The sequence below is a fragment of the Sorghum bicolor genome, chromosome 3 (genome assembly GCF_000003195.3).
Source record: "Sorghum bicolor cultivar BTx623 chromosome 3, Sorghum_bicolor_NCBIv3, whole genome shotgun sequence".
In the NCBI taxonomy this organism is placed as follows: Eukaryota; Viridiplantae; Streptophyta; class Magnoliopsida; order Poales; family Poaceae; genus Sorghum; species Sorghum bicolor.
This window is the reverse complement of record NC_012872.2, coordinates 51,836,765-51,860,735: the sequence shown is the minus strand read 5'-3', so window position 1 is coordinate 51,860,735 and position 23,971 is coordinate 51,836,765. Positions and strand designations below refer to the sequence as shown.

The 23,971-nt window shown below is 46.7% G+C and overlaps 1 protein-coding gene across 1 annotated transcript; it reads right to left on the bottom strand.

Annotated features, from left to right (window-relative positions):
- On the bottom strand, positions 21,236 to 23,169 carry LOC8078207. The gene has a single exon (XM_002455780.2). It carries the CDS (start codon positions 22,716 to 22,718, stop codon positions 21,378 to 21,380), a length of 1,341 nt encoding a protein of 446 aa, XP_002455825.1. The 5' UTR covers positions 22,719 to 23,169; the 3' UTR covers positions 21,236 to 21,377.

Below are 23,971 nucleotides of genomic sequence, written 5' to 3'. Positions count from 1 at the left end.
GGTATTTATAAATGTAAAGGCTCTCTAGAAAGTAATCTATTCTATCCGCAAGCGCATAGATAAAACACCTCATTGTAGCATTTCACCAGGATAAGTATTCCAGGTATCGTTATTTATAATTTTGCTCAAGGGATCTAAGGAGATTAAATTAAGGGCAAAATCTATCAAGGTATAGACTAGAGATAAACTTGCAAGAACATGATTACTAATGAGAAACTCGTCACACAGTCACTTAATTTAGCAGGGGGTAAACCATAAAGATAATGATAATGAATTATAAGTTCAAGGGATAAATAACACAGCGATTAGAAAATAGACTACTCCTCATATATGTAGGTGATGTCGGATTAGCTAGAGAATGGATTCTAAGTTATCTACTAACTACTAAGTCATAATCTACTCTAGTTATCTACAAGATCATATATAGCATAAAAGACTCTTCATTCATGTATAAGGAACATTGATAAAGTAAATCAGAGCATCGCATGACTTACTCCACAATACCGGTTCTGCCTGTTCTATCAACGGAGGGTGGACTATATAAGAATCAACGAAGCTGTCACTATCGCGAACTACCACACGACCCGGCCAATAGGATACATTTGCAGATAAATAACATCTAAGCACCATGCTCACATGTGATCTATCACCTAACTCCCTCGCGTCAAGAGCTAAGCGCTTTGCAAACTTATACATAAACTCATTATAAATTAGAACTATATCAAATATAGAACTAGAACAAACTAAGAACATAATAATTAGAGACATAATGCAATTAGAACAAAGAATTAGAGAAAGATATGAATAATACCAATCTTTATTACCGAAGATCCGAATCCAGAGAGTAGTGCTCTACTTCTCTAATTGCTATCTAATCAAACCTCTAAACTTGAAGGATTAGGGAGTAGCTAATTCTAATTCTCTCTGGGAGAGAAGCTCTAAACCCTAACTTTGATGGCTACCTCTACATAATGATTTCTTCTCTTCTCCTCCCTCAAGGGGGGGTTTGGCCTTGGTTATATAGTCCCCTCAAGTGAACGTGAGCCATTGGATCAAACCGACATAGATTGTATGGTTTAGATTGATCCTTTAGGTCGGTGGAGCATAGTCCCGCCAGCAGAGTCCTGATCCAACTCCAACCCTGGGCAGGCGCCCAAGGGGGGTGGGCGGCCGCCCTGCCCCCGAGCCCGATCGTGCTCTCGTTCGTTCCCATGGCTTCTGGACCCTTCTAGATTGAGAAAAATTGCGCGGCACGTAATTATCTCGTTGTAAACATGACATGTGGGCCTTCTCTCCATATTTTCTGATAACCCCCTGCAGAAATAGATAAACACCAAAGCTCGTGGAATTCTGTCAGATAAAACCCTAATTCTAGATGTTTGTTTCATATTGATCCTTTTTCATGTTTATTTGATTATTAATTTTAGTACTTAAGGACTGTCAACAGTGGCATGGAAAGGTGGCCACATGATCACAAAGAGATGAAACATGAAGTGGAGATCATGATGATAGCCGAGTAGTAAAGTGATCAAGGCAAAGGTATAAACATAGGGTTTTACTTTTGCCGGTCTAAGTTGAGTAGAGAAGTGATTGACCGGATTTAGGATAGATAGCCGACTATCAAGAGGGGAAATCACGGTCATCTCTCGAATCAAGTGCTACTAGGTTCATATCTTGAGCATATGCATTAGGATCTAGTAAAGTGCTAACTTAACTTCTTTGATGAAAATGTTTGTGAAAAGTTAACACACATGGACTTTGGTGGTGGACACTTGGTGGTGTTAGCACTTTTACAAAGGAGGTGGAGTTCCTAGGGTTGAGAGGGGTGTGGGTTTCTCTCTCCCTCCCGCCGACTTCACCAAATTTCTCACCGGTGCAATAGAAAATATACACTTAATTTTTTCAAAAGCACCGAATTCCGCCGAGCTTACGAGAGGCACTCACTGGACGCAGTGCGTAGAGGCACCGGACGAGTCTGGTGCACTGTCGGTGTTTGACCAGAGAGAGCAGAGTGCACCGGACGCTCTGCATCTGACGCAGGTTATCTGCTGTGTGCGCGTCCGGTGCTTGCTAGGGTCAAGGCACTAGACTGCAAGGTTTTCTGACAAGGCATCAGACGCACCAGAGTGAGTCCAGTGCTCAGCGTCCGGTGTGGGAACGTTTTGCGAATCTCCCTGTGCATGAGTCCGGTGAGCACCAGACGCATCTGGTGCTCCGAGTCCAGTGAGGTCGTGAGTTTGCAGACCTCTCTGTGCACGTGACCGGTGAGTACCGGATGCGTCCGGTGCTCACTTGGTTGCGTGGCGTCCGGTGCTCACTTGGTTGTGTGGCGTCCGGTGCTCACAGGTGACCATTAGAATTTGACGCACGAGATTCAAAGGAGGACACATGGCTAACTTCAGTGCACCAGACGCAGAGGGGCGAGCGTGCGGTGGTTACCTAATGCGCGTCCGGTGCCCCTGATTTCAGCCCAGTGACAGAGCCAACGACTCTTTCTCTTTGAGGGGCTTATAAATAGAAGGTGACCGGCTTTGGGAGGTTCTCTCTTGCACATTTAATTTTTTTAGACATATATTGAGCTAGAGAACACTCCCTCCACTCATCTCCTTGCTTGATTGCTAATCTTAGTGAGATTGAGTGAGATCCAATTGCATTGCATTTAGAGTTGCATCTAGTGGCACTTGATCTTTGAGTTTGCTACGGATTTCTTGTTACTATTGGGTGTTTCCTGACGCCCTAGATGGCTTGGAGCAGCGGTGGTGTTGAGCTCGTGATTGGAGATTGTTTCAAGCCTCACCAAGTGATTTGTGAGGGGTTCTTGAGCCTTCCCCGCGGGAGATTACAAATTGGTTACTCTAGTGGATTGCTCATGGTTAGGAGGATCCCCATCTTCTGAGTGGATGTGCGGCACCCGCTGAGGATTTGGTTTTGATTGCCAATTAGCTCATGATCCATCAAGTGAGTGTATCGCCAGAACGAGGAGTAGCTTGCCGGGAAGCAAGTGAACCTCGGTAAAAAATCTTGTGTCATCCCTTGCCGGGGTCTCTGTTGTGATTGTGTATGTGATTGATTGGATATATCTCATCTCTACAACGTCGGTATAACAATCACTCTCTTCTCTTTACATACTTATATATCTTGTTTAGAGTAGAGTTGTTGTGTAGCTTCTCTAGTTGTTGTAGTTTAGTGTTTAGCCTTCTTACTAGACTTGTGTAGGTGCCTTGCATAGCTTAGTTGTGCTAGTGCTAGAATAGCTTCGCCACTTATTTTACTAACTCACTTGTTTAGTAAAGTTTGTAGAAAATTTAAATAGACTATTCACCCCCTCTAGTTATTTGGACCTTTCAATTTGGAGCTAGGGTTATTGTTATATATGAATCAATTTTATAAAATCTTGGGCTCAGCAAATACGCCTGCATGATGGTACTGTACTCTGCATTTCTTTCACCTCGCATTGCGTGCGAAGCAGTAACTGTTAGAAATAAAAGTGATGACTAATTGAAGGAATCATTATTTTTATTGATCTCTTGGATGTATATATACATATGAAATTGTCTCTTCATGTTATTATCACTTATTTACTATATAATCACTTGGTCACAAATTAGAAGTAATCCCCCATACCAGAAAGTCATTTACAACAATAACACAGTCTCCAAAACCTAACTTTGACTCATTTTTATAAAAAAAATTACCAAAAAATAGCATATATATATATAAATATTTTTTAAGACAAATCTATTAATATAGTTTTCATATTTTCAGACTCAACAACTTAAAAGTTATTCATAATTTATATTCCCAATGTTTGACCTAAACCTTATCCAAAATGACTTTCTTTAGAGCATCTTCAAGAGATTAGCCAAAAAGATTAGCCAAATTTACTGATTTAGCTACTCTCTAAAATAGATTTAACAAAAAGATATTAGAGTATTCCAACAGACTTTATAAAGGATGACTAGTGAGGTAGACTATCCAAAAGTAGATAGCGGATAAGGTGGGATAGAGAGTTTCTAAATTTGAAGAGTCATTTACAAAGTCTGTTGGCGACGTTTTTCTTTCAACAATAGCAAAAAATACCTTTACAAAATAATTTGGCTAATCTCTTGGAGAAGCTCTAACAGGTATGAAAAGAGTACACATTTTTTCATAGCTGGACCTTTATCTTGGACCTATCACTAGGAATAAGAAGGCAAGCTGCTGTAAGCAGTGTTGGGAGAAAGCAGACAAGATGTTGATGGCTTTGAACAAGGACAAGGCCATTGGACTCTGTTGATGCAAAAGCTGATCTGCAAACACAAAAGGCTAATACCCGATTTAAACGTTAAGGCGTGCCAGTCGATTTGACCTTACTATCGGCAAAGGTGGTAACTCGAATACTTTGGTCCTGACAACAGCGATGCGCCCGGATGTCACGGCCAAGAGGTATCCACGCGGAACTTGAGAACACGCCGAGCTTAAGTCGACGAATTCCTAAGAACTCGTAATGAAAAGAAAAAGTATGACGAAGTCGTCGAAAAAGTAGATGCTTGGAATATGAGTAAAACGTGTATTTGATTGGTTGATTGATAGATAGATGTCGATTACAAAGCCCTAGGGTCTATATTTATACCCTGCCCAAAGAGCTACAACCAGACACGACTAGAACTCGAATTCGAAATTACACAGAATCTGTATACAAAACGATTTAAATAACTAAGGAAAACGTAAAACTATCCTCACGTGACAAACTAGAACATCCCCACCAGCCGATCGGCAACTTCCAGGTTCCCCCTCCGTATCATCGGCAGACTCCTTTGTCATAGCCATCGGCACAAACACATCATCACCTATGGACTTGGTCACGTTCAACCACCCTTCCATCGGCAACCATCTTCATCGGCAACTCACCCTGTAGATCAAGCACCACCGTCCTATCTTGCCGATCTACACTTTACCGATTATGGACACGTGCCCAAAAACAGTGTCAACACATGCCCCCCAATTTCAGAGTATGAAATCATTAATGCTCCGAAATTCTCTGCAGTAATGATGACTTTTCCGCAATTAATGCTCCCAATCTGGTAACCGACAGCCTTAATCTGAACAACTCTGACCCTATTCCTCTGCAGATTCCTCGAAATCCTCAACTCCCGCGAACGGACATTTCCACTTTAGTCGCACATCGGCAATATTACCGTTACAGGGATTTGCCGATGGACGTTCATATCTCATCTTCCCAAACGGATATCTCCACGTTATTCGCCCATCGGCAATATGACCGTTACAAGGCGCTGCCGATGGACCGACCAGGAGATCTCGCACAGTGAAATATCTACGGATAATGACCGTTTCCTGTCAAATCGCCTGCACAATCCCTTGATTACCGTGCGAACAGTTACCATATCCACCTGAGTACCCTCAGATTTCATGGATACGGCGAAGAGATAAGTCAGATTTGCCCTTACCCGTTTTGTCCTATAAATAGTTCCTTCTCGGGTACTCCTTCTCCATCACATCATTCCACACCTCTAACTTCACTTTCCCGGCGGCGGCGCTGCTTGAGAGCTCCAAGATCTTCAACGAAGCCCCTGCTTCACCAACTCCGAAGCCCTAGATCATATTCCTCGTGATGAGATGGCCATCAACTTCACCGTCCCTGAGGTCAGTTCTTCGTCCCTCTTTTTGTGCTTTTTCTCGCATCCCTGTTCATCCGCAGTCTATTTTACTGAACATTCCCTTTTTTTGTTTTTGTTCTTGTTCCTCCTTATATACCCAAAACCATTAGGATCTGTCCAACAAAATTGTCATCCCCACCGATCAACAACACCTCCAATGTCTTGGTCCGTTAGGGAATCCAGATCCAACCGACCTTATTAACGCCGAAACCAACATGATCCCTTTTAGAGTCGAGAACTTCTCTTTGGATCTATGGAAGGATACCTTCCGTTCCTGGCCCAGTCCTACTGTGGGATGGAAGGATTGGTTCTTGAGGGTCAGCCACTTAAATGAAGTCCAATGGGGTGAGAGAAAACTAGACCAATGCATCAGGTTGTCTATTGCCGATATGCATAGGAATGAATCACTGCTGATAGCTGCATCATACTTCTAGTCAGACACCCTCAACGCTTTTGTCTTTGGCCACGGCCCTGCTTCCCCTACTCTTGCCGATGTAGTCATGTTCACCGGTCTAGATGTATCCTCCACCAATAGCACCCACTTTTTTGACACCACTCCTAGTGCCAAAGTAGAAACTCGCTCCATCGGCGGCTGGTCGGGGTACATTCAGAAGTACCGTAGGACGGGGCCTACCAATATAAAGGAACAAACCACCTTCCTGAACATGTGGCTGGACAAGTTCGTATTCTGTGGCCGATCGGCAGGACCGACCTCCGTCTATCTATCAGCAGCAGAGAGACTGGCTAACGGTGGCCGATTCCCTCTTGGCCGATACTTGCTTGGCGCTGCCTACCATGTTCTCCACCAGGTAGCTAAGAAACTCCTGCTCGGCCAGCCCATCGGCAACTTGGGGTGTCTCTGGTGGTTTATCAACATGTGGCTCAGTCTCCACATGCACAAGCGCCTTGAGTTCGATCTTTTCGCGCAGCGTTTCCCCAAAGATATAACCGAGGACCATAAATTGGGTGAAGAAGAATCGGCAACACGCCCTCCCCTGAATTTTGGCAAGGCTGCCATAGTTCTACCTGGTACAGGGGGTAATGCAGATCAGGTCAGCCGATTCTTCCAAACCTTGTATGAAGGCCTGACCAGAGAGAAACGAGCATGGTTGCCTTATGACGATCCAGACACCATGTTTCCTCTAGTTTTCAACCCGTTCGATGATACTCTCAACAAGGATCACGAAGTGATGATGGCACTGATCACTCCCAGAGCCATACCAGTGAACTTCTTTGGTAGTGGGAAAACTTCTATCCAAACCTATGAATTTTACAACCCATGGGCATTAGCCCGTCAATTGGCTTTCGGCCAGCTGCCGATTGCACTCTGTTATGCCGATGTGATAAAACCCAGAGAAGCCATCACCAATCTTCTTGAATGGATTCGAGTAGCCCAACTGCCACCAAGTGCCGATACAGATGCAGACTTGTCTGAGTGGGTTCCAGCCGCCTTCATCACTCAGTCATACAAACAATGGTGGGCAGAATGGAAGGAGCACCTGTTCTGCAGATCGGCTCTTACATACCGCGGCATGATCGATCATCAGTACAAAGTCCCCGAAAATACTGTAAGTACCTCCAAACTGATGTTCTGACTCTTCTATTTTCAGTTTCATTAGTAACTTACTCTTTGTGTGACTTTTCAGGTCGATGACACTCCCCCGTCAGTCAGCAGAAGCGGCAAGCCGATTGATTTGTTTCCATCGGGTCCGATCTCCTTAATCGGCAACAATGCTCCTACCCTGGCCGCCATAATGCACCGAGGTGTGCGCCTCAAGAAAGTAACCACCAAGAGGACCAAGACATCTCCATCGGTAGCTGCTTCTGCCTTGGCACAGGCGTTCAAGGTATACTTTCAATTTTTACACCAATTTCACTCTTGTGTCTGTTGTACTTGCATTCACAAATCTCCCTTTCTGTATCAGCACACCAGCGCATCGGCAAGGACCAAAAGCAAAGGTGCCGATGCCCCCCAGTCCAGCCAGCAGAAGAGAAAAGGTGCCAAGAGTACTAGAGCACAAATAAAGCGCCAGAAAGTAGCAACTCCACCTCCTCCTCCGGTATCTCCAATCCCGGTGGAATCCTCTCCTTCTTCTCTAGAAACACAGACACAACAAGCACCATCTCCTCCTCCAGTGCAAGAAGCACCGCAAGTAGAAGAACCCCAACCAGAAGAACCTCAACCAGAAGTCCCTCAGCCAGAAGTCATATCAGCTGATGTGCATGAACAGACTACCGATCCAGCAGGTTCCATTATAGCATCGGTGGTCTCTTCCATCCAGACAAGCATTGCTCCTCCTCAAGGTAACACGCTTTTATAATATTGTTGCCGATGAACTTAATTTTTCTGCTTTGTAACCACTTCTGTTAATTTTTCAGCTGACATAGTTCCATCGGCAACTCCAGCCGATCAACCCGTGGCTCCATCAGCATCTTCGAGTCAGAGGCAAGAGATTGCCCTAAAGCAAGTAAGTTATCCAACCTCTGTTTGCATCATTTACCAATACCTGACCATAGAATAACTCGTTTCATTTTTTTTCAGGAGCAGGACTCTCCCGACAGCTTGTTCTCCTTCGCCATCGACATCTCCGAAGATGAGGGTGAAGAAGCAAGCTCTTCTCGGGCAGTTATGATCACATCAGCAGAAGTTAGGGCGAAGCTGGAAGAATTATCGGCTCTCCTCCACCAAGACACAGCCCAGCTAGTCGATGATTCTGATCCGGCCAAAGCTTTATTCAAGACTCTGAGAGGCCAAATCCCCGCCGATGCTGAAGAAGTTCTTTTCCAAGCAGCACACCTGGAGAGCCGTCAACTGCAGTACTGAAAGCCCAAGTTTGGTTTTGGTAATTAATGACACCAAGTTGCTAATGCCTTGTGTTTAAGTGATTTGAGTTAGGCATAGCAACACATGTGATGAAGGTGCATGGTGGCATGGAAAGGTGGCCACACGATCACAAAGGGATGAAGCATGAAGTGGAGATCATGGTGATAGACGAGGAGCAAAGTTATCAAGGCAAAGGTATAAACATAGGGTTTTACTTTTGCCGGTCTAAGATGAGTAGAGAAGTGATTGACCGGGTTTAGAATAGATAGCCGACTATCAAGAGGGGAAATCACGGTTATCTCTCGAATCAAGTGCTACTAGGTCCACATCTTGAGCATATGCATTAGGATCTAGTAAAGTGCTAACTTAACTCATTTGGTAAAAATGTTTGTGAAAATCTAACACACTTGCACTTTGGTGGTGGACACTTGTTGATGTTAGCACATTTGCAAAGGAGGTGGAGTTCCTAGGGTTGAGAGGGGTGTGGGTTCCTCTCTCACATTCTGATTCGGCGCTTTTGAGAAAAATAAGAGTATATTTTCTATTACGCCGATGGGAAATTTGGTGAAGTCACGGGAGTGTTTTCTCTCTGAGAAACACTCACCGGACGCTGGGTGCGGAGGCACCGGACGCTGGCCTCAGAGTCCGGTGTGCTGTCAGAGCTTGACTCTGCTAGGGTTGAGCACCGGACGCACTCTGGTAGCGTCTGGGGGTTAGCGTCCGGTGTGAGGGGTTTTTGTAACCCTCTCTGCGCACGAGTCCGGTGAGCACCGGACCATCCGGTGCCCAGCGTCCAGTGAGGTCGCGAGTTTGACAAACTCTCTACGCATGAGTCTGGTGTGGACTTGCAGAGCGTCCGGTGTGTTGCGGGTAGCCGTTAGAAACTGACGCGCGAGATTCAAGTTCGACACGTGGCCAACTCTAGTGCACCGGACGCAGGAGGTCGAGCGTCCGGTGCTCACTTAGTAGCGTCCGGTGCCCCCGTTTTCAGCCCAGTGAAAGTGGCCAACGGCTAGTTTCTTTGAGGGGCCTATAAATAGTTGGTGGCCGGCTTTGGGAGGCTCTCTCTTGCACATTTGATTATTTGAGGCATACATTGAGCTAGAGAACACTCCTTCCACTCATCTCCTTGCTTGATTGCTCATCCTAGTGAGATTGAGTGAGATTCAAGTGCATTGCATTGAGAGTTGCATTTAGTGGCACTTGATTCTTGAGTTTGCTGCGGATTTCTTGTTACTCTTGGGTGTTTCCCGACGCCCTAGACGGCTTGGAGCAGCGGTGGTGTTGAGCTCGTGATTGGAGATTGTTCCGAGCCTCACCAAGTGACTTGTGAGGGGTTCTTGAGCCTTCCCCGTGGGAGATCGCAATTGGCTACTCTAGTGGATTGCTCGTGGCTTGGAGGATCCCCATCTTGTGAGTGGATGTGCGGCACCCGCTGAGGGTTTGGCTTTGGATTGCCAATTAGCTCGTGATCCATCAAGTGGGTGTATCGCCACAACGAGGACTAGCTTGCCGGGAAGCAAGTGAACCTCGGTAAAAAATCTTGTGTCATCTCTTGCCGAGGATTCTCTTGTGATTGTGAGTGATTGATTGGATATATCTCTACTCTACAACGTTGGTATAACAATCACTCTCCACTCCTTACTTACTTGTATACCTTGCTAGTTGTTTAGCTTGTTTAGTTTAGTCTTCTTACTTAGGAGTGTAGCTAGCCTTCTCTTGTTGTTGTGCTTTAGTGTTTAGTCTTGTACTAGTTTTGTATAGGTGGCTTGCATAGCTTAGTTGAGCTAGTGCTAGAATTGCTTCACCATTTGTTTTACTAACTCACTTGTTTAGTGAAGTTTGTAGAAATTTTAAATAGGCTATTCACCCCCCCCCTCTAGCCATTTGGACCTTTCAAGTACCAGAGGGCTGCCCAGCGCCTTGCCGACAGAGCCGCTCAGACTCGCCTTTCTGAGGAGATGATGAAAGAAAAGATCCTGACCGATGAGAAGCACAAGAACATCGGCACCTTGAAGTCCTCAGGAGACGCACTGAAGCAGAAGATCTCTGATCTATCGGCAAAAAGAGAAGCCCTGTTGGCAGAACTCAAGCAAGTGGAGGAAGCCCTATCCCAAGCCCAACAGGAAGAGAGCCAACTGCCAGAGACCATCAAACTCCTTGAGCAAGAGCAAAATGCCCATGGTCGCAAAGCACTGCAGTTGAAGAAGAAGTTGAAGCCGATAGAAGGTTCCGCCGATGAAGACGTCAAAGAGATAGAAGCAGCCAACCAAATCCGCCTACGTGCCTTATCGGCCGTCCAAGCGCTGCTAAACATGTGAGCCCTTCATCGGCAAGATACCCGCTTCTCTCTGCTTCCCAGCCTTTTTGATGTTTAGTCTAGCCGATAGGACTGTTATCGGCATCCTTTGAAACATTAAGTCCAACCCCAGATACATTTCAATCCAGCCGATAGGAGTGTTATCGGCATTTAAACTTTTATGCATCGACCCATATACTTGGGTAGTACTTCTTCCGATATTTGCCATTTAATGCTTTGGGAAATTCGATCCCTTCGAGGGTTTCTAAGATATAAGCGTTACCAGGAGCCGATCGACTTATCCGATAAGGACCCTCCCAATTGGGAGACCACTTCCCAAACTTTGAACTTTTAGTCCCGATCGGTAAGATTAATTTCCATACTAAGTCTCCATCGGCAAACTCCTTAGCTTTTACCTTCTTATCATACCATCTGGCAACTCTTTTCTTATTCTCTTCTATACTCATCAAAGCCCTCAGTCGATGCCCTGCTAGATCATCCAACTCGTCTGTTATCAAAGTAGCATAATCATCGGCAGTCAACTGATCTTGAAAAGATAATCGCCTAGACCCAGCCTTAATCTCCCAAGGTAATACTGCATCATGCCCATACACCAACTGATAGGGTGAAACCTTGGTCGATCCATGACAAGCCATCCGGTATGACCATAAAGCCTCATTTAACAACGTGTGCCACCTTCTAGGATTTTCTTCAATCTTCCGTTTAATAAGCTTAATAATTCCTTTGTTAGATGCCTCGGCCTGCCCATTGGCTTGAGCATAGTAAGGAGAAGAATTCAACACTTTAATCCCCATACCGATCGCGAATTCATCAAACTCCCCTGATGTAAACATAGTGCCCTGATCGGTAGTAATTGTTTGAGGAATCCCAAATCGGTAAATAATATGCTCTTTCACAAAATCAATCATATTGGCCGATGTGACTTTCTTCAAAGGAATAGCTTCAACCCATTTGGTGAAATAATCGGTGGCAACTAGAATAAACTTATGCCCTTTGCTAGATGGTGGATAAATCTGGCCGATCAAATCAATAGCCCATCCTCGGAATGGCCAAGGCTTTATAATAGGATTCATAGCCGATGCAGGCGCCCTTTGAACATTACCAAACTTTTGACACCCTTGACACCCTTTGAAATACCTAAAGCAATCCTCAAGTATAGTCGGCCAATAATATCTGTTCCTCCTAGTCATCCACTTCATCTTAAAAGCCGACTGATGTGCTCCACATACCCCTTCATGGATTTCTCCCATCAAACTCTTAGCTTCATCATCACCTAAGCACCGGAGAAGAATCCCATCAATAGTTCGATAATACAATTCATCTTCAAGGAGCACATACTTGGTGGCTTGAAACCGAACTCGTCTTTCGACTTTCTTAGATGGATCTTTCAAATAATCAATGATTTCTTTTCTCCAATCATCGGCACCTATTGCCGATATTGCATTAATCATAGGCTGATATCCTGAGGCATACTGAGCCAACCAATTGGCCTCTTCATTATGTAATCGAGGAACATGCTCTAATCGGAAATCTTTGAATTCCTTTAACAATCGCATACTCCTTTCGTAATAAGTTATGAGGACTTCACTTCGGCATTCATAGCTCCCAGCCAATTGATTTACAACCAGCATAGAATCCCCGAAGACTTCAACAGCATCAGCATGAACTTCTCTCAATAACTCTAATCCCTTTATCAAAGCCTAATACTCAGCCTGATTATTCGTCGACGTGGCAACAATCGGCAAGGAAAACTCATACTTCCTTCCCCGAGGGGAAATCAATACTATGCCGATTCCTGCCCCCCGGTCACATGTGGATCCATCAAAGAAGAGCGTCCAAGGTACAATTTCCAAAGCCTCCACTTCACCGCAATGTTGAGTTACAAAATCGGCCATAACCTGTCCCTTAACTGCCTTAGCCGATTCGTAACGCAGATCAAATTCCGACAGCGCCAAAATCCATTTACCGATCCTGCCACTCATAATCGGCATAGACAGCATGTACCGGACCACATCATCCTTGCAAATGACAGTGCATTCGGCTGATAGCAGGTAGTGCCTCAATTTGACACAAGAGAAATACAGACACAAGCATAGCTTCTCAATAGCCGAATACCTGGTCTCAGCATCAATCAACCTCCTGCTTAAGTAATAAATCACACGTTCCTTCCCTTCAAATTCTTGAATTAAAGCCGAACCGATGACCATCCCATCGGTAGACAAATACAATCTGAAGGGTTTCCCTTGCTGGGGTGGAATCAGAACTGGAGGACTCACTAAATAATTCTTGATTTCATCCAGAGCCAATTGCTGTTCTTTCCCCCAGACAAACTCTTGATCGGCTTTTAGTTTAAGAAGAGGACTGAAAGCACGAATTTTACCAGACACTGATAAAATTTACCTTGCCGATCAAGGACTGGAGCTCAGTCTTGTTGGTAGGGGCAACTATTTTGTTGATAGCCTCAATAGATCTTCGACTGATTTCAATCCCCCTTTGATGCACCATGAAACCAAGAAACTGCCCTGCCGATACACCAAATGCACACTTATTGGGATTCATCTTCAAACCATGCTTTCTCGTGCACTCCAACACCTTTCGTAGATCGCCAAGATGCTTTGTGAAGTCCCCAGACTTAACCACCACATCATCAATATAAATTTCCACCAGCTTAGCGATGAACTCGTGGAATATGAAATTCATGGCCCTTTGATAAGTAGCACCAGCATTTTTCAAGCCAAAGGTCATGACTATCCATTCAAATAACCCAACATGACCAGGACATCTAAATGCAGTTTTTGGAATATCCTCTTCCACCATGAATATTTGATTGTATCCTGCATTGCCATCCATGAAGCTAATGATCCGATGCCCAGCCGCAGCATCAACTAGCAGATCGGCAACTGGCATTGGGTAGCCATCCATCGGTGTAGCTCTGTTAAGAATCCTGAAATCAATGCAGACCTGAAGCTTCCCGTTCTTCTTGTAAACCGGAACAACATTGGAAATCCACTCGGCATACCGACACTGCCGAATAAATTTGGCTTCAATAAGTTTAGTTATTTCGGCCTTGATGTCAGGAAAAATATTAGGATTACATCGGCGAGCTGGCTGCTGATGTGGCCGAAATCCAGACTTGATAGGCAACCGATGTTCAACAATCGATCGGTCCAAACCAGGCATCTCAGTATAATCCCAAGCAAAGCAATCTTTATATTCCTTTAACAAATCAGTCAATTGTTGCTTACTGTGGGGGTATAAACCCCTATACCCTTACGGCTAGACTTGGGCCAGGAGGCTTGGCCCATTACGAGACAAGTTCGAGGCTTGATCCGACAGCTCGGAGTTTCGCGCAAGGAAACAAGACGTGGAGATCAAGCAGGATTCTAGTCGGTTAGAATAGGAATTGATATCGAACTATCTATGGCAATTGTAACCGACTAGGATTAGTTTCCAGATCTGTAACCCTGCCCTCTGGACTATATAAGGAGGGGCAAGGGACCCCCCTAGACACATTATTCTCTCAATCCAATACAATCAGACACAGGACGTAGGTATTACGCCAACTCGGCGGCCGAACCTGGATAAAAAGCTTGTTCGTGTCTTGCGTCACCATCGAGTTCGTAGTTTGTGCACCGTCTACCAATAAACTACTATCGTGGGCCTACCCCAAGGTAGACTGCCGACCAGCTTTCGTCGACAGTGGCGCGCCAGGTAGGGGGTGCGCGTACAACTTCTCCGACGAACAAGATGGTCATCGTTCCAGCTTCCGCGGCCGTGCCCGAAGGCCTCACGTTCACCGTCGGCCAGATCACGTGGATGACGCACGGCGGCGGTCTCACGACCACGGTTTCGGAAGGAACCCAGATCCAATCTGGGATGACGGCGGCATCGGCTCCGACCACACGGATGCTGGTACCGAGCACCCGACCACCACTCCCACGCTACAAGGGAAAGAAGATTGACGGCTCGGATCTTCTCCGAGCACTTGATCGCGCTAATTCCAAGCTTCTCGAAGCTTCCCAACTAGTAGATGGGATTTTACGTCGACCTGATCAAGCCGCACCGGCGGATTTTTTCAACTCCTACCGGCCAACTCGTGTCGTCACACACGAACAGCTGGGGGCGACTCTGACGATAACCTCCACCCCCTCGGGACGGTCCGTCAAGATCAAGGCTGATCCGGAGGAAAGGTATCCTTGCGGTCTGAATAACTCGGCCTCTCTCTACTCACGGCACGTCCAATCCCTTTTCAACGAGGCGGGTTGGCAGCCAAAGTGGAACGGTCGACCAGCTCGTCACCACGTCAACATGGTGACGGTCCAAGAACTACGGGACGGCCAGGCCTCCAGCACAAATTCGAGCACTGGTTCCGTTCCCACTGAAGTCATAAACTACGAGGACGAGGACTATGACCTGGATTTGCCTTCACATCCTCCGGGCTTCTCTCGTTTCCCGGTCTTCCCACCCCGGCGAGGAGACATTGTTTTCAATGTCAGCGCCGACGAGCCGGTCGTCGATGGAGAAACAGACGAGCAGAGGTAGCTCCGCGAGCAGCGTAACGCCGATCGCGCCCGACGACGCGCGGACGAGGAATGTCAAATCCCGCCACATAATCTCAGCGACGCTTTCGACATGGTCGGGGATCAGCCAGTTTATAAAACGCCAAGCGCCAACGTGGCTGTCGCCATGGCCAATTTAGATCGGCTCCCTGATACCCCCGAGTGCCAGGGCGTCCGAACCAGCGTTCGAGCACATCTGATCGCCGCGATGGGACAAACAGCCACTCTGCTCAAAAGAGTCCAAGCCGTCTCCTATATGGAGGCCACCTCCGACCAGACTCACTCAGGACTTAACTTAGCACTAATGAAAGTAGGCCTAGGCTGATCACCACTACCTATATCTACTTCTACCAAATCATCGGCCGATGTGAACCCCTGGCCTAATTTTCCATCATCGGCGAACCTATCCATTAAAAACCATCTTCAGAACCGACAACTTGGATCGGTGGAATTTCATAATCGGCAACCTTGAGAAAATCCTTTTCCCAAGCTTCTCCTGAAATACACCTAGTCCTTTCATAGGTGTCTGCCTCTGCCGATGCAATAACATAGGAAGAATCTCCCGGGACAATCTCAATCTTGTCACCTACCCACTGGACCAAGCACTGGTGCATTGTAGACGGGATGCAACAATTGGCGTGGATCCAATCTCTCCCCAGCAACAGATTGTAGGCACCTTTTCCATTGATCACGAAGAAGGTCGTCGGCAAGGTTTTGCTGCCGATGGTCAATTCTACGCATATAGCTCCTTTAACTAGGGATACATTGCCCTCGAAGTCCTTGAGCATCATATCGGTCTTGGTCAGGTCCTGATCTCCTTTTCCAAGCTTCCGATACACTGCATACGGCATGATGTTGATAGCAGCCCCACCATCAACTAGAATCTTGGTCATCGGTTGCCCATCAACTCTTCCTTTGACAAACAGAGCCTTGAGATGTTGCCTTTCATCATCGGCAGGCTTTTCGAAGATAGCTGTCATCGGATCCAGAGCCAATTGAGCTATTTGGTCGGAGAACTCCAACTCATCATCACTGGATGGCGCAAGAAACTCCATCGGCAACATAAAGACCATGTTGACATCTGCCGATGGACCTTTCCCCTTAGAATCTGGTTGTTGCTGATCTCCAGATTGTCCAGAGTTCTCTCCTTTGCTTAACTCTTCTCGCCTCTCGCGCTGCAGCCTTCTTTTCTGTGTCCTGGTCAACCCCTCTGGACACCATCGAGGAAGTTGCTGCTGCCTTACTGCTGGGCGACGATTTTCCCTTGACTCCATCCGATAAGTATTAGCATCCCTGCAAAATATGAACTCATCGGGAACCCGTGCATTAGCCATTTCTTCAAGTTCTTCTTGGTTCTTGGGAAAATATTCAACACGATCCCTAAGCCTGTCATGCACACTGAGCCTGCCCCCCAGCCGATCATGAACGGATGCTCTCCCCCTAATCGGCCCATTAGATCGCCGATCATTATCACGATAGTACCGATCGGACCTGTCATACCGGTCGTAACCGTTGCACTCAGGACAATCTCTGACAGTGGGAAGTTTGATATTTTCCTCCCAACAATGAATGAAGAACGGGCAATTCCAGTGGTCCCTATGCCGATTCCACTCCTGTCGGCGTCTTTCCTCTTCCCGACGATAATCCTCTTGATGGCGCCGATACCGATCTTCACATTGCTGCCAAGTCTCCCGGGGCCTCCGGTGGGTTATCACAATGCCGGACCGGGGAGGCCTTCCTGAGTTAGCTCCCTCCTGGATCAAGCCTTTCCCTTTTGCATCGGCAGTAGTGATTTGATGCTGAGGATCCACCGATGCACTTCTTTCAGCTACTTCTGATGTTAAGACCTTGGCCTTTCCCTTAGCATCCAGCATGTTTGTCGGGAAATGATGTTGGTCAATCTTCATCGGCTTCTGGGTCTTGGAGCTGTCAAATTTGATCCTTCCAGATTCTATAGCCGACTGCAGCTGCTGTCTGAAGACCTTGCACTCATTAGTGTCGTGAGAGGTTGCATTGTGCCACTTACAATATTTCATCCTCTTTAATTCTTCAGCCGATGGGATCACATGATTAGGTGACAGCTTGATCCGACCTTCTTGGAGTAGAAAGTCAAATATCCTATTGGCCTTAGTGGTGTCGAATGCGAACTTTTCTGGTTCCTTGTGCCCAAAAGGGCAAGACATCGGCTTCTTATTTTTCACCCATTCCGCCAAGCCGATGACTGGTTCTTCATCAGAGTCCGAGCTTGTTGCTTCATCAACGAACGACACCTTTTTGTTCCATGCTCTCTTGGGCTCGAAAGGCTTGATATCTTGATCAGAAATTCTCTGCACCAAATGACTTAAGCTTTCAAACTCCTGAGACGCATACTTGTCCCTGATGTGTGGCAACATACCCTAGAAAGCCAAATCGGCTAGCTGCCGATCATCCAGAACCAGGCTATAGCATTTGTTCTTGACTTCCCGTATTCTCTGCACAAAACTTTCAACCGATTCATCATTGCGTTGCCTCAATTTAACCAAATCGGTGATCTTCTTCTCATGGACCCCAGAAAAGAAGTACTTGTGGAATTGTTTTTCCAGATCGGCCCAGGTAATCACTGAGTTGGGAGGTAATGATATAAACCAAGTGAAAGCCGATCCAGACAATGATGATGAGAATAAACGAACCCTTAACTCATCCCTGTTACCAGCTTCCCCGCATTGGATGATGAACCTGTTGACGTGCTCCATGGTTGACGTGTCATCCTGCCCAGAAAACTTAGTAAAATCCGGTACCTTGTACCGATTTGGAAGCGGGATTAAATCATATGCGGGAGGATACGGTGTCGGATAAGAGTAAGGTTGACTTTGGGTTTTATCCCAAATTTGTCCCTCATCACTTCAGCGATCTTATCGGCCCAATAAGCATCAGCATCTTGCCGATGAGGCGGTTGCGGATCGGGCGCCTGCTGGTAGGCTTCCACGTGTCGATGCGGCGCACGATCTGCATGGAACATCGGGTTAATCATCTGGCCCCCAATCTGTGGACCACCAAGCTGTTGCCCGCCGATCTGCTGTCCGCCGATCTGCTGCCCAAAATTCACTGGTTGGTTGGGCATTCCCAGATTCTAGAACCCGGGATAGATCTGGCCTTGCTGGTACCCTGTAGCCTGATGACTCTGTTGGGGTGTTTGCGGAAAGACTTGCTGCCCAAGCCATCCATTATTAGCGTCCATCGGCATAGGACCTGTCGATGACCGGTAATTGGGCATGATCATTGGATTGACATACCCTGGCTGAGTCACAAACCTCTGTTGCATCAGCATTGAGTCTGCCGATGCATTAGGCATCTGGAACGTCGGAGCTTGAGAATTCCCAGTGTAAGGTCTTGCAGTAGTAGTTGTGGTATACTGGGGACTCTGATTCATCGGCATGCTTAGGGGTGCCGATGTCATAGTAGCCTTGCCTCTCACATCAGTCATCTGTGATGTACCCGGTGTTAACTCTGGAGGCATACCATAACCCCACCAGTTAGGAGGAGGAATCGATCCCGACATTGCCGATGCCAACAGATCTGTAGCGAGTTTAATCTGCCCATCTAAAGTCGGTGGATTTGTCATTGGCGTAGATCGTGCATTAGTGACTCCTAACGTGCTTGGAGGGACAGGAATTTCCAGGCCCGCAGCGGCGGTAGCAACCGATGGAGCTGTGACCACCGGTGATCCTGGCTGATGATGAGAAGGGCCCACATAATCTGGGGGCAATTGTCCTTCCTTGAAAGTTCTAGCCACGGCATTGAAAACCGTATTGGACAGTACGCCAGCTTGGTTAATCAAAGCACGGTTGATAGCACTATCAACCATCTCTTGAAGTTTACCAGGATTGGCTTCAAAAGTAACCTGCCGAGGTGCCGGCAGTGCATCCTTCTGGATCACTTCGCCGCTCCTGTTCATGCTGAAGGACCTCAGGCATTGCTGCTTGTAATCCTCCATGGCTTTAGCAATAGCTTGCTTCTGCTCATCCTTGAGATTGGCTTCCGTCACGGGGATGACGTTCTCCTGATCAAACTCAGAAGTCGACATGTTGATCTTGATCTTGGATCTGTCCTACCAGGCGTGCCAAAAGATGTGTTGATGCAAAAGCTGATCTGCAAACACAAAGGGCTAATACCCGATTTAAACGTTAAGGCGTGCCAGCCGATTTGACCTTACTATCGGCAAAGGTGGTAACTCGAATACTTTGGTCCTGACAACAGCGATGCGTCCGGATGTCACGGCCAAGAGGTATCCACGCGGAACTTGAGAACACGCCGAGCTTAAGTCGACGAATTCCTAAGAACTCGTAATGAAAAGAAAAAGTATGACGAAGTCGTCGAAAAAGTAGATGCTTGGAATATGAGTAAAACGTGTATTTGATTGGTTGATTGATAGATAGATGTCGATTACAAAGCCCTAGGGTCCATATTTATACCCTGCCCAAAGAGTTACAACCAGACACGACTAGAACTCGAATTCCAAATTACACAGAATCCGTATACAAAACGATTTAAATAACTAAGGAAAACGTAAAACTATCCTCACGTGACAAACTAGAACATCCCCACCAGCCGATCGGCAACTTCCAGGTTCCCCCTTCGTATCATCGGCAGACTCCTTTGTCATAGCCATCGGCACAAACACATCATCACCTATGGACTTGGTCACGTTCAACCACCCTTCCATCGGCAACCATCTTCATCGGCAACTCACCCTGTAGATCAAGCACCACCGTCCTATCTTACCGATCTACACTTTACCGATTATGGACACGTGCCCAAAAACGGTGTCAACAGACTCTCTAAGTAGAAGAATGCTTTAGAGCGAGCTGCAGCAGGCAAACGTTGAATTTTAAGAGTGCTTAAGAGTGTGCATTTATTACTGTTGTTGAGATGCAATAGCAAACTTTGGTCGTTATAGCCGATGTTTATGTTGGATTTTATTTTTTAAAAATGAATAGACAGAAAAGTTGTCGATTATATTAAAAAACAGATGAAATTCAGACTAGGCAAACAAATAAATACAACACCGATCGGTTGGATTGAGACATCAATACCTATCGAAACCCCAACTATTTTGGTACTGCTCCACAAAATCCATCATGGAGCCGCTCCATAAAGAACTGGATTTTCTGAAGTATCTCTTTAGGTACTCTCACAACTCTGCACTTTTTTCTTGAATTGAATGCGTGGAATTGAAACCGTTTAACTAAAAAAATGTAGAGCAGAGCTAAGAAAACGTGGAGTAAAGTAGTCCCAAACATCTTTTAAGGAAAAAGAAAAAAACAACTCCTCAAGCCAGTCTGAATAGGACATCACACGAGCCGCAACTCAATATAGACACACGCTTAACTGTCACCAAACCACCACATACTGGTCGCTACACTGCAATGCCACTCCGGTAAGACAAGGCCATCAAGACAAAAACACCCTTGTCATCGCTTGCTGTCATTATCGACGATGTCCCACACCGAGTAGCCCACTGCTAAGCAGGGCTAGCCGCTATAATCCACTAGAAGAGCTAGTTTTATTTTTGGGAGCTGCTGCTTTGTACAACCTCCCTCACAGTATAAAGAACCTGCTCCTGTTACAAACAGTAATTAATTACTCCCTCCATCCCAAATTGTAAGTCATTCCAAAAATTTTAAAGAGTCAAAGCATTTTTATGTTTGACCAAAATTATAGAAAGAAATACTAAGAATTATAACGTAAAGTGAGCATACTATGAAAATATAATTAAGAAAGAATTTAATGATACTTAGTTGGTATCATAATAATTATTATTTTATCATATAAATTCGGTTAAACTTAGAAAAGTTTGACTCTTCAAGATTCTTGAAATGACTTACAATTTGGGACGAAGGGAGTACATTATATGAAAACCTTAGATACGCTCACTAATGACGCCCTTGTAGCTTTGCTCAAAATTGATTCGTCTTGACGAGGCAATTGGGTGTGTCCCTTGCCTGTCAGTCTGTCACCTTTGCGTGGCGCGCTGGGCATCATTCATGTGTCCCTGCTTTTCGTTTTCTTGGTAATGCCAAGGGTGATGAGTTGTTGTTGTTTATCGCAGGAATCTGCACCGGGTAAGGCGGATGCACATACGGGAAGAGATTAACTGAAGTCCCGTAGCCATTGTGTGTGCACTGCAGATTCATGGTGCCATGCTCCATGGAGTAGGCGACCACCACACCCCAAGGTAACTCGAGGAAGACGACATCAACGTCGGTTGGGTGGAAGCCGACTGGCGTGACGTGAGAACGACCTTGTCCTGCAGCTGCGGCGGCTTCTGGGTTCCGTTCCAGCAGCTCCGCGATGCCAACCCGATGCAGCAGCGTCCACGCGTCCTGTGCTATCCTCGTCGTCGTCCTCCTCCTCCTCGTCGTCGTCGTCTGTGAATCGTTCCACTCCCACACCTCCAGCACCGACGCGTGCGACTGCGCGAACCGGAGGCCGCCGCCTCCGGATCCGCCTCCGCCATGGCGCTCCCCTATCACCCGGTCCCGTTTGCGGCTGGCGAGATGGCGAGGCAGCGCAATGACTTGGAAGGAGTCGCTCGCGCTGTGATATGCTATGGCCGTGTCGTCCCGCGGCTGCAGCCAGTAGGCGGCGCCGCTCTGTCCCAGCACCGGACGCGGCCGGAAGTCGTGCTCGAAAGGGAGGGAAGACTCCGACAGTGAGATCCTTGTGCTCTCCCACTGGCCGGCGCCCGAGGAGAAGACTTTGAGGCGAAGGTACGCGTCTTCCATCTGCCATTGCTCGATCACCACCACCTGGAACTGAGATCCCGAACCCGCCGTGCAATTCGCCACCGTCGTCAGGAGCGCGCACTGCGGGTCGTAGCAGAGGGACGACGACCGCAGCTCCGGGAGAACCACGCGCTGCCGCGTCACAGGGTTGCACACGTAGTACTGCGCACTTCGCGAGGTGGGACGGCCCTTGGCGCACAGCAGCAGGCCGCCCGTCGTCGAGTGCGCCGCCACGACGACGACGCCGGTGCGCCACCACGACGAGGAGAGGGAGGCCTCCGCCAGCTCCTCGGTAGTACGCGCGCTGGAGGAAGAGGAACTGGGAAACAAGGCGAGGTTCGTCGTGTCGCCGTCGCCGAGCACGACGAGCTTCTCCGGCGCATGGCTTGAAGAGAGGAAGCGCGGAAGAACCCCGCTGGCGTCTCGGGCGAGGTCCAAGAAGACGCCGGCGCGACACCAGTACCGGCGCCGGAAGCCGGGGCTGCGGACGAGGGCGTTGTAGCGGCGCGAGGTGGCGCCGAGGCGGAGGAGGTTCTTGGGAGCCACGCGCGGGAGGATCTCCTCCAGCAGCAGGCTGTCGCACACGGCGTCCATGGTTGCCAAGATTGATCAGCACGAGCCAACACACAATGCTATCCAATCCAACAGCGGCCTGTATATGTATATGTATACGCGGCAGCAGGATGGAGACGGATCGAGAGGAGACCTACCGTGCCTTGCCCAGAAGACGAGCCGGACTCGTTCACGCTAGCAAGTGATTCTTCAGCGAGAGAACCGATTTCTTTTCTGAATCCTGACGATAGAAACCAATATGTGGATTGTTCTGAACCATCCAAGATCTATCCGATTTCTCCTCTTTTTGGTTTTGATTTATTACTTTGCTTTGCTTTGGATTCATCTGCTCTCTTTAGGAACCAATGCGATTTTCGTAGAATCTGGCAATTCGTCAGAGGCTCCGTGACTCCATAGCATGGTCGACGCCCATCACATTGCAACGGAGATTTTTCTTTTAGATTACAGAATAAGGACAGTGGACAGATGCCTCTGAATACTGAAAGAAACATGTTGAATGCTCAGTTATATGTTTTGAATTTCATAAGAAACTAAGGACCTGTTTGGTACAGCTTAAGCTGTTGTGAGTTTTTTTTTTTTTGCCAAACATTTATTTCCAAAACAGCTTCATGGGTGAAGCTGTTTTTTCTCTCCTCTCACAAAGACATAAGTTGGATGAAGCTGGAAAAAATAGCTTATTGCAGCTTCTCCCTCATTTCTCTCTCTCAACTATGCATGAAGTAGTTGGTGAAGCTATTTTGTCAAACACTTTTTCCAAAACAGCTCAGCTTCTAGAAAGTCACTCATGAAGCTATTTTCTAAAAAAACAGCTTTACTAGTGAAGTTGAGCTGTGCCAAACAAGACCTAAATAGAAATCAACAACCATTATGACGCATCATAATGGTCTAAATTTAAGAATTCTTTGTCCATTGTAAGGCATTATATATGCTAGTCTTATATATTGGTCCGATCTTGTACGAATGCGTCTCTGAGTTATGTTTTTTTCTTCTCAGCTGCAAACTATAGTAAACCAGCACTACCTAGCCACCAACGTGATAACTGTATTTTTCACCTTGTGCATCTATATGAACGATCTAGTGAAGACTTAACATGGCCAAGGTACTTGCTCTCCTTAGAGCAACCACAATGTGTGGCAAAAGTAGTCTATAGTGATTATTACCTACCAGCTACCTGATACATTGTAAGGACAGTCTATAGAATGGTCAATAGCAAAAGCAACCCATAGCACTATGGGCTGCCAATAAAACAATAAAAAATCTTATATTCATTGTAC

Bases quoted from the DNA above. Each gene is read 5' to 3' on its own strand.
- LOC8078207 (XM_002455780.2), bottom strand. From the start codon at position 22,718: ATGGACGCCGTGTGCGACAGCCTGCTGCTGGAGGAGATCCTCCCGCGC.